Below are 19,806 nucleotides of genomic sequence, written 5' to 3'. Positions count from 1 at the left end.
ACTCTGTAGACCAGGCTGGCCTCGAACTCAGAGAGATCTGCCTGCCTCTGCTTCCCGAGTGCTGGGATTAAAGGTGTGTACCACCACTGCCTGGCAGGCCATATTTTTATTATTGTTGTTATTATTATTATTATTATTATAGTGTGTGTGTGTGTGTGTGTGCGCGCGTGTGCGTGTGCGTGTGCGTGTGCGTGTGTGTGTGTGTGTGTGTGTGTGTGTGTGTGTCCACATGTACCATGGTGCATATGTGGGAGTCAGAGGGAAACTTTTGGAATCGGAGTCTCTCTTTCCACCGTGTGGGGTTGAACTGAGGTTTTCAGGCTTCGTGCCAGGCATCTTTTACCCTCTGAGCCATTTCATCGGCCATTTCATCATTTTGATCATCATTTGATCAAAACAAAAATTTTTTTGAGATTTATTTATTTTTATTTTACATGCATGAGTGTTTTGCTTGTGGGTATGTCTGTGTTCCGCGTGCATGCAGTGTCCATGGAGGCCAGAAGAGGGCATCAGATTCTCATTGGAACTGGAGTTAAAATTGTTAGCTGCAGTGTGGGTGCACTGAAAAACAGTCAATTCTCTTAACTGATGAGCCATCTGGCCAGCACCAGACAGTGACTCTTGACAGACAGCCGTATGACTTAACTGGGGATTTCTTGCAGCTCTTGACAAAACCCTCGGTTCAGCCTCCTTATCCTGGCTCAGCCCTTTCCTGTGATTCCCATCACCCACAGACAGCCCAGACTCCCTTTCTGTGGTTCCCAGACTCACCATCCCCAGCCAGTGAAGGGGATTCTCTCTAGAGATTCAGGAGTAATGAAAGGCCAGTGGCTCCTGATTGCAGGTGAACCCAGAGCAGGTGAGAAATACCTTCTGTCCCTTATCAGAAGTTCACCTGATCCCAAGGTTTAAGAGATGAATCTTAGGGCCGGGCGGTGGTGGCGCACGCCTTTAATCCCAGCACTCGGGAGGCAGAGCCAGGCGGATCTCTGTGAGTTCGAGGCCAGCCTGGGCTACCAAGTGAGTTCCAGGAAAGGCGCAAAGCTACACAGAGAAACCCTGCCTCGAAAAACCAAAAAAAAAAAAAAAAAAAAAAAAAAAAAAAGAGATGAATCTTAGATGCCAGAGCAGCAGTGAGAACCCCTCCTCTTACCCAAAATGCCCTGGTAGAGAGAGGTGGAAATCGTTAGGGATGAGTAAGGCTAGCTGATGACAGCTTCTCTCTTTAGCCCGATACTCAGCAAGAAAATGAAGGTCCAGGCCAGTGAGATTGAGATCATCTGCTCCTGGTGTACTGATATTCTCTGATCATCTTGGTTTTCTTCATCCTTATACCCTTGCTCGACTTCAGACCTCTTCCCCAACTCTTTTCCCCTAAATGGATCTTTTCCTTCCCCCCAGCCCTACATACACTTCGATACCTTGCTTCGGTTTCTGATTCACTGTAGGTCCTTCTTCTTTGACTCCACCCATATCCGTCACATCATTTTTGACTCCATCACCCCAATCTTGTCTCTAGGTTACATCTCTGATTTCATTTCTCTGATTTATATCTGCAGTGCCACCATCTCTCACCCTGTTATCTCTCGGCCCATTTCCTTTATGGCTCAGGCTCCTTAAGATCGGCCATCTCTGTAAAGACCTACTCCAGAGGTTGAAAATCAACTGAAAAGAACAGGACAGGAAAACCTGGTTAAGATTAAACCTAGGAGTCTAAATGAGAGTGGGATATTGATATTTCTCTATTCTATTTTGAGATATCCTCTTGCTATGTAAGCTCTGAGTGCTGCTGGGATTACAAGTGTGCACTAACCAGGCCCAGCCAGCAGACTATTTATGAATCGGCAGAGTAATGTGGTGCCCCAAAAAATGGATGCAGCATTAGGGACCCAGCAGTTTCAACAAGGAGGGCTGCCTTATCTCTGCATCCAGTGCATAACTAAGGACAGGGGACCATGGACAAATGGGAGCAGGTTCTGAAGGCGCGAACAGTAATCCATCCGGCTGAGACTGGAGTGGTGAGGAGAGATGAGAAAGGCCCAGAATTTAGGAACCACTTACTCCAGGGACATTGTGCAAATGTCCTAGGCCCCTCATTCTAAGGATGATGCATGTTAACACATGCAAAACCCTGAAAACAAAGACTTCCTTAATTTTTTTTTTTATCCTCCATGCTTCTTTTCTGGTCTTACCTAAGTTCCAGTTATGAGCAAAAAAGACAAAGGATCTGAAAACCTGGTCACGGGAAGAAAGGTGAAACCAGTGGTTGGTGGGATTATTATCTATAGTCTGCACTTCGGTTTTCTGTCGTGTTTGATCCACAAAAAGCTTGGGAAAGCAGGTGGATCTTTGTGAGTTTGAGGACAGCCTGGTCTACAGAGTGAGTTCCAGGACAGCCAGGACTGTTACACACATAAACCCTGTCCCGAAAAACAAAACAAATAAACATCAAACAAAAAAGTTGGGCCGGGCGGTGGTGGCACACGCCTTTAATCCCAGCACTCGGGAGGCAGAGCCAGGCGGATCTCTGTGAGTTCGAGGCCAGCCTGGGCTACCAAGTGAGTTCCAGGACAGGCGCAAAGCTACACAGAGAAACCCTGTCTCGAAAAAACAAAAAAACAAAAACAAACAAACAAACAAACAAAAAGTTGGGTTGACTTCTGAGACCCAACTCAATGAACAAATAAACGACCGAAGAAACTGAATTGAAGGGAAATTAGGAAGAGTAGGACCCAGAAATGCATGTCCGATAGTTCTATGTGGCTGCTAGGGTTGGGCCTTGAACTGCGTAGTGGTTAAAGTCATATGAAACTCACAAGGCTTTTAGGGAACAAAAAATAGGTAGCTGAGAAGAAACACAGCTTTCCCTGACACTGACATATATGAGGAATTTCTCTGGTGAGTTCCAGTCAACAAGACTCAGTGTTTTCTCAAACGCAATATCCTTTATCAAATCTCTACGGGACTTCATGATTCTGACATAATTCTGAATTAATTCATCATGTAATCTAATGAACATTTGAGTACCTTATGTTTCATCACAGTGAGAGATATGATTCTCTGACAAGTGAGTAGCATTTGTCAGGAGGTACAGAAACAACCACTTATAATAAAATGTAGTAAGTACTATGATATTGGGGGCTGGAGAGATGGCTCAATAGTTAAGAGCATTTGCTGCTCTTGCAGAGGACCTGGGTTCAGTTCTCAGCATCCACGTAGTGTAGCTCGAAACTGCCTGTAATTCCAGTTCTACCTTAATCTGACGCCCTCTTCTGGAATCCTCAGGTAGCTGCATGCACATGGTGCACATAGAGGATGCATGCATATACCATATAAATTAAATACATCTTTAAAAAATATTGTGATGAGCAAAGGACTATGGGAAACTGTAATATAGATATATGCAAAGGGTTCAGAATCAACAGTGATCTTTTTTATTATTTACTTTTGTCTTATTCTTGTGTGTGTGTGTGTGTGTGTGTGTGTGTGTGTACGTGTGTGGTGATTTGAGGTTGATATTTGGGATCATTCTCCATCACTTTCCACCACATTACTTTTGGCAGGGTCTCTCAGTCAAACCCACAGTTTAGTATCATCAGCCTGATTGCTCTGGGGCATCTCCTGTCTCTACCTTGTGAGACTAGAATTGCAACCCATTTACATGAATTCACATGGATTCTGGGGATCTGAACTCCAGTCCTCTTACTTTCCAGCAAGCACTCTTAACTGCTGAGCGACCTCTCCAGCCCTTGTTTAGTTGATTCAGTTTTTGTTTGTTTGTTTCTTTTTTTTTTTTTAAGAGGGACCAGGAGCATGGGGTGGCATTGCTTATGATAATCCACTCTCTGATCCAGTCATGCAAGACCCACTCCACCCCAAAGAGGTACAGCGTTGTAAGCCTTGGTGGCACATGTTTATAACCCCAGTACTTGAAAAGTATTGGAGCTTCTTAATATTACTAGCCTGGGCTAATAATAAAGACCATGTCTCAAACAGCAAGAACATACACACAGTTTAAAAAAAAAAAAGCACCAAACAAACTCCCACAAAATCTAAGAGACAGTGATAATTCATTCATGAGGAGAGACCCCCATGACCTAACTATTATTCACTAGGCCCACTTTCTTAATTGTTTCCTGTCTCGACATCACTACACTGGGAACCAGGCCTCCAGCTCATGAACCATTGAGAGAAAAAGCATATCCAAGCCACATTAGTGAAGAATGGTACCCAGGCTTGTTTATGGACTAGCAAAGGGCTCAGTCATAGAATTTGTCAAGACCTGGTTTGTGAGGGTCTTATATCCCAGGCTGAGGAGCTCACATTTTATTCTGTATCTTTAAGATAAGCAGTGGGTACTTGGGTAGAGTAGGCTGGGTGTTTATGTAACCTAGGATTTAAAGTGTGGAAAGGGTTTATAGTTTGAGTTAGGTTGCACTCACAGCTACCTTTGGCTGCATGGCTTTGTTTGTTTGTTTGTTTGTTTGTTTGTTTGATTTGTTTTGCTTTTTGTCTTTTGAGGCAGGGTTTCTTTGTATAGCTTTGGTTGTACTGAAACTATCTCTGTAGACCAGGCTGGCCTTGAACTTAGGGAGATCTGACTGCCTCTGCCTCCTGAATGCTGGGATTAAAGGCATGGGCCACCACCATCTGGCTGCATGGCTTTCTCTCTGAGGTTCAACACTTGTGTTTGAGACACTATCACAGCTAATACTATATCAAGGTAACATGAGATGCCACAATATTATCTTTAAGGAGATTAGTAACACAGTGGTGGCCCAGGGTTAGGAGAGATAATATTTTTTTGCACTTTTAAAAAATGTTATTTTGTGTGTATATTGTGTGGGTACACATGTGCCATGAAGGGCACCTGGAAGTCAGTTCTCTCCTTTCATGCCTGACTGAGTGATCAGGCCTGGCATTTTCCGAAGTCAAACTGAGTAACTGTAAGCTTTCCTACCAGAGAAAGTACCTCAAACCAAACGCCTCCAGCTGGGTTCCGTTTCAGCTGGGATAACCAGTGTTTGTTTTTTTCATGGCTGGCAGAGTGTTGCGTAAGTGCAGTTTGGGGTTTTACTTTGCCTCCCCTGCCCCACAAAATTGCTGCCCTCTTTAAAAATTCCGGGGTAACAACTGATGACAAAGAGAAGTTTCAATTCCAAAGGTGCAGACCTATTCTTCCCATAACTACAGCATTGAAAGCTGAGGGCGAGGCTGGAGGGATGGCTCAGCAGTTAAGAACACATGCAGAGGACCAGAGTTTGCTTCCCTGCACTCATGTTAGGCAGCTCACAACCACCTGCAATTCCAGCCCCTCAGGGATCCTGGGGTGCCTCTGTACTCACTCAGGGATCCTGGGATGCACACACACCACACACACACACACACACACACACACACACACACACACACAAACTGAACTAAAAAATAAAAAGATAAAAGCTGAATATAAGATAGCTGTTGTATTTTTTTGCTTTTCAAAACTTTTTATCTATCTGTCTATCTATCTATCTATCTATCTATCTATCTATCTATCTATCTATCTATCTGGACAGCTTTGGAGAGCTGATCCCTGCCTTCCGTCATGTGGGGTGGGTCTCTCTTGTTTCTCTTGCTGCCCAAGTGTACAGACTAGCTGACCCACCAGCTTACAGGTGACTCCTCCTCTCTGCCTCCCATCTTGCTGTAGGAGTGCTGGGATTGTACATTGAAGACACTGCATCCAGCTCTTCCACGTGGGTGACCTGCAGAACTGTCTCCGGGCCTGTTTTTGTTTGTCATCTATTACTGCCTTTCGGTGTTGGCTCCCTAGTGTGCATGGAGGGCTTCTGTGAAGGAAAAAACATCGAATAAGATTGCTTGGCTTTTTGTTGTTTGTTTGCTTTTGGGACAGAGTCTCACTGTGTATCTCTTTGCTGGCCTGGAACTTGCTATGTAGACCCAGCCATCATTGAACTCAGAGCCTGTTTGCCTCTGCCTCTTGAGTGCTGAGATAAAGGAGGATTTAATTGTTTTTTGTTTTGTTTTTTTTGTGTGTGTGTGTGTGGTTTTTTTTTTTTTTTTGGTTTTTCGAGACAGGGTTTCTCTGTGTAGCTTTGCGCCTTTCCTGGAACTCACTTGGTAGCCCAGGCTGGCCTCGAACTCACAGAGATCCGCCTGGCTCTGCCTCCCGAGTGCTGGGATTAAAGGCATGCGCCACCACCGCCCGGCCTGTTTTGTTTTTTTTAAGAAAAGGGAAACTGGTGAGTTCGAGGCCAGCCTGGTTTACAGAGCTACTTCCAGGACAACCAAGGCTACACAGAGAAACCCTGTCTCAAAAAACCAAAAAGAAAAAAGAAAAAGAAAGAAAAAGGGATTTGAACCTATAGGAATTTATGATAACAAGCCAGGATAAACCAGAACTGATAAATTTGGGCCTGTCCACAAGTTATTTGGTCTGATCTTGGGTCCTGTTCAAAAATTAAGATTAGGTGAAGATCATTTAGAAATGTGGAAGATGCCACGCAGTGGTGGCACACACCTTTAATCCCAGCACCCAGGGCACAGAGGCAGGTGGATCTGATCTCTATGAGTTTAAGGCCAGCCTGGTCTACAGAGGGAGTTCCAGGACAGCCAGGGATACCCAGAGAAATCCTGTCTTGAAAAAAACAGAACAGCTGGGTGGTGGTGGTGGTGGCGGCGGCGGTGGCGGCGGCGGCGGCAGCCCACGCCTTTAATCCCAGCACTCGGGAGACAGAGCCAGGCAGATCTCTGTGAGTTCGAGGCCAGCCTTGTCTACAGAGTGAGATCCAGGAAAGGCACAAAGTTACACAGAGAAACCCTGTCTCAAAAAATGTGGAAGACTTAGGGGATGGCTTAGCTGGAAAAATGCGTGCTGTGCAAGTATGAGAATCCATGTTTGACCCCTAGCACCCACATAGAGAAGCTGAACATGTGCTTATATTCCAGTCTGGGAAGGCAAAGACAACAGGATCCCTAGAGCTTGTCGGCCAGATCTCCAGATCCTTGTAAAAGACTCATTTTCAAAAAGCAACATGGATGCCTCCTGAGGAATGATGTCCAAAGTTGACTTCTGACCTCCACATACCTACACATAGACTCACTGCATGCACACACAAGATTATTAATGACATACCATTTAGCTAGCCGGGCATTGGTGACACATGCCTTTAATTAGAGAAACTCTGTCTTGAAAAACAAAAGCAAACAAACAAAGACATACCATTTATCGTCTCTGTTTTATGTTGTGATTTACCTAATAATTTTATTTTTGAATATTTTCTTGTTTCTTGTAATATGGATAGTGATATTTAAAGTTAGATTGAGGTGGTTTTCTTTTGTGCTTCTTTCTTTTTTGGGGGGTGGTGTTTCAAGACAAGTTTTCTCTGTGTAACAGTCCTGGCTGTCCTGAAACTCAATTTGTAGACAAGGTAGGCCTCAGACTCACAGAGATCAGCCTGGCTCTGCCTCCCCAGTGCTGTGGTTAAAGGCGTGCACCACCATCACCCAGTTCTTTTGTGTTTTTTAATTATTTATCTGTTTTTGTTTTGTTTGAGGCAAGGTTTCTGTGTACCCTTGGCTGTCCTGGAACTCTATTTGTAGATCAGGCTGACTCCAAACTCATAAAGATCTGCCTGCTTCTGCCTCCCAAATGTTGGGATTAAAAGTGTGCACCACCATGCCAAGCTTAATTATTTATCTTTAAGCTAATTAATGTTTAAGATTTTTGTCATCTGGATTTATATATAAGCTGTAAAACATATATAAACTGTTGGAATAGAATGTACTGTACTTATTGTACTAAATGGTTTGTTGTTCTACAACCCTACCCCATCATTTTCTGTGTAAAACTTAAGTAATAAACAAGATATATTACTGGGTATATATCACAAAAAGAAGGACTGAGGATGTAGCTTGGTTAGCAGAGTGTTTGCCTAGCATGCACAGGCCCTGGGTTTGATCCTAGTACCATGTAAACCAAGTATGGGGGCATATGCTTATAATCTCAACATTTAGGAAGCAGAAGCAAGCAGTAGGATTAGGAATTCAAAGTCACCTCCAACTACACAGCAAACTCAAGGTCATCCTGGGTTAGATGAGACTCTCAAAAACAAACAAATTGAATGTGATGGTATACACCTGTAGTCCCAGTACTCAGGGAGTAGAGTGTAAAGCACAGTTTTCCTGTCCCGACCACCCAGTCCCAAATAACGGACTCAGAGGCTGAATATAAATTATAAATGCTGGGCCAATAGCTCAGGCTTGTTACTAGCTAACTCTTACACTTAAATTAACCCATATTTCTATTTATGCTTTGCCACATGGCTCATGGCTTGTTACCTCATTTTTTACATGTCCTGCTTGCTAGGTGGCTAGCTGGCATCTCCTCTGACTCCACCCTTTCTCATCCCATTATTCTCAGTTTGGCTTTCTTTCCTAATTTTATCCTGTTCAGCTATTGGCCAGTCAGCTTGTTTATTAAACCAATTATAGTGACATATATTCACACTGTGTACAGAAGGATTATTCCACAGCAGTAGAGGTAGGAGGATCAGAAATTCAAGGTCTTCCTCAACTATATAGCAAGTTGAAGGCCAGCCAAGATCCATGAGGCCCTGCCTTAAAACAAACAAATGAACAGACAAATAGAGGTAGAACTGTGTTGTGGAATATTACTTTAACTAGGCAAAGATGTGTTACATTTGTTTATGCTTCATTTGTTTAACTATGTAAAGATGCGTTACATTTGTTTATGCTGTGTTTGTTTCATGATGTAAAGATGTTACATTTGTTTATACTGCATTTGTTCAACAACGTAAAGATGTGTTGCTGTTTCACCTTGCCTGCCTAAGGTACCTGATTGGCCTAATAAAAAGCTGAACAGCCAATGGCTAGTCAGTAGAGGAATAAGTGGGGCTAGTGGGCAGAGAGAATAAGTAGGAGGAAGAGGGAGAGAGAAAGAAAAGGAGGAGAGAATGAGAGGAAAAGAGGGAGATGCCCAGGACCAGCCAGCCAGGCAGCCATCAGCCAGCTTAATAGGGAGTAGGACATACAGAATGAAAGGTAAAAAACACTGAGGCAAAATATAGATGAAGAGAAACAGATTAAATAGTTATGAGCTAGTGGGACAAGCATAAGATAAGGCCGAGCATTCATAACCAATCATTCTCTGTGTCATAATTTGGGAGCTGATTGGTGGCCAAAGAGAAAGCCTGTTATAGAGCTGGGGCTGAAGCGATGACTTGGTGCTTAAAAGCACTTACTGCTGTTGTAGAGGATCTGAATTCAGTTCCCAGAACCCATGCTGGGCACCTCACAAGCCCCTACAATTCCAGCTACAGGGATATCTGATATCTCTGGCCTCTGCAGGCACTAGTACTATACGCAAATTACCTTGAACAGACACATACACATAATTAAAATTTTTTTTTTAATCTTTGAAAAAGAGATAGCACTGAGAGGGTTAATATTGAGTAGCAGTGACTTCCTCTTCAAAGTACTGGAGTTTATGCTGAGACTCCAGGACCATGGGATAAAAATATTATACAAAGAGTTGAGTCTGATCACCTATAAGAACCTTTCCAGTGAGTTTTTTTTTATTTTTATTTTATTTTTTTTTTTTGGTTTTTTGAGACAGGGTTTCTCTGTGTAGCTTTGCGCCTTTCCTGGGACTCACTTGGTAGTCCAGGCTGGCCTCGAACTCACAGAGATCCGCCTGGCTCTGCCTCCCGAGTGCTGGGATTAAAGGCGTGCGCCACCACTGCCCAGCAAGTTTTTTATTTCATAAGCTTTGCCCTTAATTAATTAATCTCTGTGAACCCTCTTCCATGATGCTGCCATTTCTCAGACCCCTTACAGTCTCTAGCTTTTCAGATTTTCTTTTTTCTGCTCATCTGTGTCCCCAGTGCCCCAGGTGCTAAGGAGCTGTGCAGAATTTGTGCAGGAGTATGGAGTGGTGGACGGGATCTATCGCCTCTCAGGGGTCTCCTCTAACATCCAGAAGCTCCGGTGAGTCAGACAGAGTGGACAGGCTCTGTGGGCCGGGGAGCCATGGCAAAAGCTGCTGGGGAAAGCTGCAGGAGGGAGAAAGGGAAGTGGGAGGAGGAAGCACAGATGTTAGGTACTATTCCAAGGAGAGGCTCCAAAGTCTGGTCAGGGAAGGTGGGGACCCCAAGCTCATTCCCTCAGCACACACACTCGTTCCATTCCCACATATACAGTCTGCTTTTAATACATACACATACACACGAACACAATTTGCGTACTATAAAATTCACCATTTAAAAATGTTTGCATCAGTTATTTTTAGTATATTCACAACACTACAACCATCATCATTAATTCCAGAACATGTCACTGTCCTCCAAAAAAATCTCTACATTTCCCCTTCACCTAACTTGACTTTCTGTCCGTATGGATCTGTCTGTTCTGGACATCTCATATATATAAACCAATGATACAATACATATTTTTTTGTGAGTCTGGCTCTCCACTCTGAGTTCTTTCAAGGTTCATGCATGCTGTGTATTTTATTGCTTTCTATGGATGAATACAGTTCTCCAGCACAGCTACATAACATTTTTTTTTTTTACCCATTTGTCAGTTGATGGCTATCCAGGTTGTTTCTACCTTTTGGTTATTATGGATAATTCTACTACAAACATGTTTAAGTTTTTATGGATGTATTTTCAGTTCTTATGAATGTATACCTGAATGCTGAGCCATATGGTAACTTCATGTTGAACTTTTAAAAGTAACTACCAAACTGTTTTCCATAACAGCTGTATCATTTACATCCCTGCCAGCAATGTATGAAGGTTCCAATTTCTGCACAACCCTGCCGACATTTGTCTTTCTGATGGCAGTCATCCTAGTGGGTGTGTACTGATAAGTCATTGTGACTTATGTGTGCATTTCCCCAGCTACAGATGAGGTGAACACTTCCAGCACTTCTTTTGGGAAACACCTATTCAAACCTTATGCTTCTGCTTAATTTTTTTAAATCATTGAGTTTTAATAAGATGGTATGTTCCAAATATTAGATTTTTTTTTTTTCTGAGACAGGGTTTCACTGCGTAGCCCTGGCTGTCCTGGAACTTACTCTGTAGATCAGGCTGGCCTCTAATTCACAGAGATCTGCCTGCCTCTGCCTCTTGAGTGCTGGGATTAAAGTGAGACATCACAGCCCAGCTGAGTACTAGATTTTAATCACATGTGTGATGAGCAGCGTTTCCCGCTCCCCATCTGTGGTTTGTGGGTGTTATCCTCCTCCTTTTCTTCTTTTGTGGTAGTGGGAATTTTGAACCCAGGATTCATTTTATTGATAGTGTCTTTTGACACATAAATGTTCCTTTTCTCTCCTTCTTTTATGTATGGTATATGTACGTATGTGTTTGTGTGGGTATGTGCATTTGTGTGGAAGCCAGAGATCAATAATACTTGTTTTCCTCAATCATTTTATTTTTTAAATTAATTTTTATTAAAATTTTTTTTATTTTATGTGTATGGGTGTTCTGCCTGCTTGTATGCCTGTGCACTATGTGTGTGCCTAGTGCCCACAGACACCAGAAGAGGCCCAGAACTGTAGTTACAAATGGCTGCAAGGCACCATATGGGTGCTGGGAATGGAACCTAGGTCCTTTGGAAGAGCAGCCAGTGCTCTTAACTGCTGAGCATCTTTCCAGTCCCCCCTACATTATTGCTATTATTGTTGTTATTTGAGACAGAGTATCTTGCTGAACATGAAGCTTTCAGATTAGGCTAGACAGACTGACCAGAAAACTCCTGGAATTCCCCAGTGCTGAGCTTACAGTCCTCTGCTGCTGTGCCTAGCTTTTTATATGGGTGCCGGGGATCTGAACTCAGATCCTTATGCTCATGGGGCAAGCACTTTATCAATTGAGATATCTCCCCAGCTGCTTGTCTTGTGCTCTCTCTTTTTTTTTCTTCAGCCTTACTCTGTAACTAAGACTGGCCTAGAACTTATTATATAGCATAGGCTAATCTCAAATTCATTGAAATCCTCCTGTCTCAGGAGAATTTGGTCATCAGTTTATATATTTTCTCCGTTTGGTTGTTGGTACTTTTGGTGCCATATCTGAGCAGGTGTTGGCTAATCTAATCAAGACCATGAAGAGTTAATATGTTTTTTTTTTTTTTAAGATTACACCCAGGCTAGGCACAGTGGCATATACTTTGAATGCTAGCATTCAGAAGGCAGAGGCCAATAGATCTCTGTGAGTCAGAAGTCAACCTGGTCTATGTATTGAGTTCCAGGCCAGCCAGAACTATATAATGGGACCCTTTCTCAAAAAACGAAAGGAAAAAGGAAAGATACATTTAAGTCCATTGCTCATGTCTACTGATTCCTACATACCTCTTCGCTGCTAATCATGCATCCTTGGTTGGTCATACACAGATCCACTCACCTACCTCTACACCCATCTTTACATTCACATCTACATATCCACATAGGCAATTCCTAATATTTCCTGACATATATAGAAAATACATGTAAATATGCCAGTGAATATATATGTACATATAATGGATATACATGTGTATGTGTACATTCTAACATTCTCCTTCCAAGTCTCACATGTGTTGGCCCATGACCCTGCCTGCAGCTGACCTCTAATAGATCCTACTTCTCCCTACATAGCCTGTCTGACTTTTACCCCTCCTGACCACTTTGCACCTCCCCAGGCAGGAATTTGAGGCAGAGCGGAAGCCTGACCTTCGGCGGGACGTTTACCTCCAGGACATTCACTGCGTCTCCTCCTTGTGCAAGGCCTACTTCAGAGAACTGCCGGATCCTCTCCTCACTTACCGGCTCTATGACAAATTTGCTGTGAGTTGAGTGAGAGGCAGGAGGGGTGGAAGACAAGGTTCAAGCGCCGCCACTTCAATTTTGACATCCCATGGGTGTCATGTGCCAGCCACCGTCCTAGGGATCCTGAGGGACAGTAAAGCATTACTGAGAAGAAGACCCCTCCTTCTCAGATCTCTTCAAGCGCCTGCCACCTCTGTCAACCCTTGTCCCTCTTGTCCTCATTTTCTCCCTATGGTGTATTTCCCTAAGACCTACAGACCGCACACAGCACAGTGGTAAGACTTGGGAGGTAAAGGGCAGGTTGGCCGAGCTGGGAGGCCTTGGAAAGCACCTAGACCAGAGTTTCCCTCCACTTAAGAGAACGAAAATGCTGTTTACATAACGAAAATATTTTCAGGAATGTCCCTCCATCAACTGTCATTGTATCTTAAACAGCATTGGAGGAGAAAACACAACAAAAATGGTGTCCTGGGCTGGATGGTAGTAGTGCATGCCTTTAATCCCAGCACTCGGGAGGCAGAGTCAGGCGGATCTCTGGGAGTTCGAGGCCAGCCTGGTCTACAGAGCGAGATCCAGGACAGGCACCAAAACTACATGGAGAAAACCTATCTCAAAAAAAAAAAAAAAAAAAAAAAAAGGCCGGGCGGTGGTGGCGCACGCCTTTAATCCCAGCACTCGGGAGGCAGAGGTAGGCGGATCTCTGTGAGTTCGAGGCCAGCCTGGTCTCCAAAGCGAGTTCCAGGAAAGGCGCAAAGCTACACAGAGAAACCCTGTCTCGAAAAACCAAAAAAAAAAAAAAAACCAAAAAAACAAACAAAAAAAAAAAAACAACAAAAAAAAAACACACACACACACACACACAAAACGACCACCAACAACAAAAAACCCAAAGAAACAAACAAAATGGTGTCCTGATTTGAGTAACACTTTTAAAGATCTAGCTACTTGGGAGGTTGAGGCAGAAGGATTGCTAGAGTGTAGAGTTTGAGCCTAGACTGGGCAACATAGCAAAACCCCATCTACTTGCCAAAGGAGCTTTCACTTGACTGAGTGCAACCACACAGAGACTCTGAATAGCCACCACAGCCTGCTTAGTCCATCCCGACTAGCCTGGGCACATCACCTTCCCAGACAACCTTCAACAGTCTAGTTTGGACACTGAGGCAGGGGAATAGCAGTGAGTTGCTCAAGGTCACAAGACAGACTGAAGATTCAGTCGTCATTTGTGGGCCCAAAGGTCCTAAGCTTTCTGTGGACCTGGGGACCAAACCAATGGTCTTGTGCATGCTCGGCGAGCACTCTACCACTGGGCTGCATCCCAGACCTTGTCCTCTCCCTCTTGCCTCTGTTTCTAGAGTGCTGGGATCATAGGCATGTGCTGCCATGCTCAAGCCTGAGGTGTTTTCACTATTCTATGGTGCCTTGAAGATCTAGGTGGGGCCATTGTGGAACACAGCAATAGATCATTTCTGACCATTTAATTTGGACCTCTGGGGAGCAAGACGGTCATCTCCGAGTCAACGTCTCCTTCTTACACCCTTGTCCCCAATTAGGAGGCAGTGGCAGTGCAGCTAGAGCCGGAGCGCTTGATCAAGATCCTAGATGTGCTTCAAGAACTCCCTGCCCCAAACTACAGGTGTGTGGGGCTCCACCCTCTCTACTCCAGAGACACCACCCACCCCACCCTTCCCCACCTACAGCCCAAACCTTGCTTGTCTCTCCCAGTTTTCAGGTCTCAGCCCACCCCGGCTTCAAGTTTTCTTTTTTCTTGTTTCTGCAGAACGCTGGAGTTCCTTATGAGGCACTTGGTCCACATGGCCTCATTTAGTGCCCAAACCAACATGCATGCCCGAAATCTGGCGATTGTGTGGGCCCCCAACCTGCTGAGGTGGGTGTGTGTGTGTATGAGCAGTGTGGAGCTGCTGGGAGACTTACCTTGGTGTAGCAAGATATACCAAGTGGATGTGGTTGTGTGGGCACACTGGAGAGGGTGGAGGTGGGCGAGTCCTGTTAACACAGGAAGGCAGGAAGTTTCAGCAGTAGCCAAGTAGTATAGAATCTACCAACTTGGGCCTTCTCTGAGACCAAGTGAAGTTCTTAAGAGCAAGGCCTTTGTTCCTTACACTGTGCTGTGGGGTTCGGGTACTAGAATATTGGTCTTTGCCAAACATTTCCTGAGCAAACATCTCACAATCTATTCACGAACTGGGCTGTATATCACTCAGTATGGCACAAAACATTATTAATTACAACAATTCTCATAGCCTTCCTTTTGTGCTACTGTGCAAGGAGTATGAAAGGAAAGAAGAGGTTGTTTGAGGGTGTCTACGATGGCTTTCCTGGGGGACGTGGTGCTTGAACTTGACTCATACCTGTAGCTTAAGAGATAGAAATGGAGGTAAGGACAAGGAACGGAGAGTACAGAGTATTTCAGAGGCTGGGCATTTTGTAACATGACTTTAACACTAGCACTCAGGAGGCAGAGGCAGGTGGATCTTTGTGGGTTCAAGGCCAGCCTGGTGTACACAGAGAGTTCTAGACCAACTACAACCATAGCTACATAATAAGACCTTGTCTGTCATTACTCGTGTGTGTGTGTGTGTGTGTGTGTGTGTGTGTGTGTGTGTGTGTGTGTTTTCAAAAAGACTTTAGATAGGAAAGTGTTTTGAGACTTGCTAGGAACTAACTCCACATCTTGACAGGTCTAAGGACATAGAGGCTTCAGGCTTCAACGGGACAGCAGCATTCATGGAGGTGCGTGTGCAGTCCATTGTTGTGGAGTTCATCCTCACCCACGTGGACCAGCTCTTCGGCGGTGCTTCCCTCTCTGGTTAGTGTCCTTTCTGCCCATTATCTATCACCACTCTCTACTAGGGAGAGCTTTAGCTGTTTTATGGTTTTGACTAAGATTGACTGTAGAGAGCCTCAAAAGTCATTTAATTCCGTTTTCTCATTTTGTGGGTAGAAGACTGTGTCTCTCACAGAGGGAGGTATGTGACGCAGAGAACACTGGAGAAATATCAGTACCGCTAGGACTTGAGCAGGCCTCTTCTGTTGGCATCCTAACATACAGGTTGGCCTCTGCAGCACCACCTTGGATGCCAAGGCTAATGTCTTGGGATCTCCTGGCCTTCTTTGTACTTGAGAATACCCCTTCTGAAATGGACAGAGAGGGTCTTTCTCCGAGGGCCTCTGCATATATCTTTAGCCTGGTAGTTGGTGAGGGGGATGGACTAGGGACTTGAGGTTCTTTTCTTGGCTCTGTTATTGGCTAACCAGTTCTTCTTGTTTTCCTAGCTGGTGCAGATTTGGAGAGTGGATGGAAATCACTTCCAGGGGCCCGGGCATCAGGCAGCTCTGAGGACCTCATGCCCAGGTCTCTTCCCTACCACTTGCCTAGCATCTTGCAGGCTGGCGATGGACCTCCACAGATCCGGCCCTACCATACTATCATTGAGATTGCAGAACACAAGTAAGGCCTCCTTCCTGGGTCTTCCCTTGCACTGACCACCCAGACTCCACTCCTAATTGTATCTCCAATCTCTGCAGGAGAAAGGGGTCTTTGAAGGTCAGGAAATGGCGATCTATCTTCAATCTGGGTCGCTCTGGCCATGAGACAAAACGTAAACTCCCACTGAGAGCTGAGGACAGGGGTAGGTCTGGGATGATGAGGGGATGGGGCTCTGCCAAGGGTGTGCAAGGTCTTGGTGCTATGTACATTCATATTTTTAGAAGAAAAATCCAACAAGGGGACATTGCGGCCAGCTAAGAGCATGGACTCACTGAGTGCTGCAGCTGGGGCCATCGACGGTGAGTACAGGTGTTAGTGGCTATGTGTGTATGTGTATGTGCTGTGACAGTAACAATGCAGGCTTGTGTGTCTATAAATGTGGCCAACTGTGTCCAGTAATTTAAAAAAAAAATCAATGAATACCTATTATATACCAGTCTTGGAGACAGATGCCAAGTTTTCCAATAGATGAGCCTATTGTCTAATCTGTGGGTATATTCATAAGTATTTGTACCTGGAGACTCTGGGTATGTGTGTAGGAGGGTATAAATGTAGCTGAATGTTTTTTTGTGTCCTGCCTGTCCCGCCTGGCCCGCGGTCAGGACAATTCTCTCTCACCTGCCGCTCCCACAGCTGCTCGGACCCAAATAAACACACACAGGCTTATATTATTTTTAAACTATGGCCATGGCAGGCTTCTTGTTATCTAGTTCTTATATCTTAAATTAACTCATTTTTATAAATTTATACTTTGCCACATGGCTTGTGGCTTACCGGTACTTTTACATCTTGCTTCTCATGGCAGTGGCTGGCAGCATATTCTTGCTTCTCCTTTCTCTTCTGTCTCTCTGTTTGAATTTCCCACCTGCCTCTAAGCTGCCTTGCAATAGGCCAAACAGCTTTATTTATCAACCAATCAGAGCAACACATATTCACAGTACACAGAAAGACATTTCCCCATCATATAAAGACACACACACACACACACACACACACACGTACATTAGTGTGTTAGTGGTTGCTAGTGACTGTATCTACAGACAGGGAAGAGGATCCATCAGGTATGTATGATCTTTGACCTGCTGACTGGGTGGATAATTTGCAGTAGGGGACAAAGGAAGCTGGGTCTGGTACCTTCCAGTCATCCTACCTCTAAAATCTAAGAAAGCAGAGCTGCTGAGGTCTTATTTGAGCTGTCAAGACCCTTTGGAGCTGAGGCTACTAACTAAGTGACCCTGTCTTCCCTTCCACAGAGCCAGAGGGGCTGGTGGGGCCCAGCAGTCCTCAGCCAAGCTCACTGATGTCTGAAAGCTTGGAGAATAATTCTATGGATGCCACAGAGGGTGAACAGGAGCCTGAGGCAGAGGCACTGGGCAGTGCGAATTCTGAGCCAGGAACTCCGCGAGCTGGGCGGTCAGCTATTCGGGCCTCGGGTAGCAGCCGAGCGGAGCGTTGTGCCGGTGTCCACATCTCAGATCCCTACAACGTCAACCTCCCTCTACACATAACCTCTATCCTCAGTGTACCTCCAAACATCATCTCTAACGTCTCCTTGGCCAGGCTGACCCGTGGCCTTGAGTGCCCCGCCCTACAGCCCAGGCCAAGCCCTGCCTCAGGTCCCAGCCCAGGACCTGGGCCCCCAGGTGAGAACTTGGAGATTGCCTAGGGCTGGAAAGGGATCTAGAACTTTAGGTTGGAGTTCTGGTGCTGAGGGTGTAGACTTGGGGGGTCAGAGGCTTCAGCCTTTAGGCTTTGAACACAGTCTTATGGCCTAGACTTGGGGTTTGTGAATCTAGTAATATTATTAGGTTATATGAAATGGAGAAGGGATCTCTGCCAGGCTTCAAATCACTGACTTACCCCAAGAATAGGGGTCTGTGCCAGACACATAAGGGACTTAATAAATACATACAAGTAATGGTAACTACAAAAGTTAGTGACTTGCAGCTCAGTCACTGGGTGGTGGAGGCACACACCTTTAATTCCAGGGTGGCAGAGGAAGGAGGATCTCTGAGTTCGAGGCCAGTTTGGTTTACAGTTGCAGTACAGCCAGGGCTACACAGAGAAACTCTGTCTTGAGAAAACAAAAATAAACAACAGAGTCATTAATTACAACATTAACACTAAGACCTAAATAACACTTGCCAATATGTGCTGAGGACTGTATTAGGCACTTTGAAGGTATTAGCTCATTTCACTTTCTCATAATATGAAGCTATAAGTATTGTTATTCTTACACCAGTAGAACCTGAAAGTTACCTTAAACAATTTACTGCTGATTTAGGTAGGAGGAGCTAGGATCTGATTCATGCTCAGATTCCTATTCCCAAAGTGTCACTGATCAGAAATCCCGAGGTTGTATAGGATAGAAGTAAATAGGACAGTTAAGTAGATGGAGGTTCAGATTTTGTCTGTACCACTTATTAGCTGTGAGACCTTGAACAAACTGCTTTGAGCTTCAGTTTTATTAAAGCAAAATGAGGATAAAGAGCTGGGGATGCAGCTCAGTTGCTACAGTGCTTGCCTGGCATGCACAATGCCCTGGATTTGATCCCCAGCACCCCATAAACCTGGTATGGAGGCTTATGTCTGTAATCCAACATTTGCGAGATAGGAAGAATAGAAGTTTGAGGTCATCCCCAGTTCCATAGTTTGAGATCAGCCTGGGATACAGGAGACCTGTCTCAACAAAGGATGTGGTACAATATCCTCCATAATATTCCTTCTATTTTTGGAGTGTATTTGTGTGTAGGGGAGTTGCAGTGCATGTATGTGCATGTATGTCGGAACCAGAGGACAACCTTAGGTGTTGTTCTTAGATGGTGTCCACATTTTTTTTTCTATGCCTGGAACTTGCCAAGTAGACTAGGGTGGTTGGCCAACTAGCTCCATGGACCCACCTGTCCCCCTTTTCCAGCATTGGGATTACAAAAGCACACCAACTTTCCCAGAGTTATTTTACAGGAATTCTGGGGATCAAACTCAGGTCCTCATTATTTCCATATAATCACTTTAAGAACCGAACCATCTATCCAGCCCCTCTACATAACATTTTATTCTATAGGGGAAATGTAAAAATTCATTATAAAAATACAAAACACAATGCTTAGAGCTGGTCATGGTGGCGCACGCCTTTAATCCCAACATTTAGGAGGCAGAGATAGCTTGATCTCTGTGAGTTTGAGGCCAGCCTGCCTGGTCTACAGAGTGAGATCCAGGATAGGCACCAAAACAACACAGAGAAACCCTGTCTTGAAGAAAAACAAAAACAAAAACAAAAACAAAACCCAAAAAACAAATAAACAAACAAATACTCAAACAACCCAAGGTGCTCAGCACTTGAGTGAGAATTAATGAAGAGAGCTATAAGTAGTTAGTACACATGGCTCATCCTCTCAGACCAGAATGACTATCTACTACACAAAGGGAGTGTTGGGCCCCTAGCATATCAGTGTGAGAAACA

The 19,806-nt window shown here is 44.5% G+C and overlaps 1 protein-coding gene across 1 annotated transcript in view; it reads left to right on the top strand.

Annotated features, from left to right (window-relative positions):
• The window catches only part of Arhgap30 (Rho GTPase activating protein 30), a 32,382-nt gene that overhangs the window by 1,812 nt on the left and 10,764 nt on the right, over nt 1–19,806 (top strand). The window contains exons 2-11 of the mRNA XM_059280724.1: nt 9,906–10,008; nt 12,706–12,850; nt 14,386–14,468; nt 14,613–14,720; nt 15,535–15,662; nt 16,130–16,304; nt 16,382–16,485; nt 16,565–16,642; nt 17,597–17,986; nt 19,770–19,790. Of these exons, the coding sequence (XP_059136707.1) occupies nt 9,906–10,008; nt 12,706–12,850; nt 14,386–14,468; nt 14,613–14,720; nt 15,535–15,662; nt 16,130–16,304; nt 16,382–16,485; nt 16,565–16,642; nt 17,597–17,986; nt 19,770–19,790 (1,335 nt within the window). The remainder of the gene's footprint in view (nt 1–9,905; nt 10,009–12,705; nt 12,851–14,385; nt 14,469–14,612; nt 14,721–15,534; nt 15,663–16,129; nt 16,305–16,381; nt 16,486–16,564; nt 16,643–17,596; nt 17,987–19,769; nt 19,791–19,806) is intronic.

This window comes from Peromyscus eremicus, chromosome 15 (assembly GCF_949786415.1).
Source record: "Peromyscus eremicus chromosome 15, PerEre_H2_v1, whole genome shotgun sequence".
NCBI classification, from domain to species: domain Eukaryota; kingdom Metazoa; phylum Chordata; class Mammalia; order Rodentia; family Cricetidae; genus Peromyscus; species Peromyscus eremicus.
Note: the sequence above shows the minus strand (reverse complement) of the source record. Positions and strands in the feature narration are given on the sequence as shown.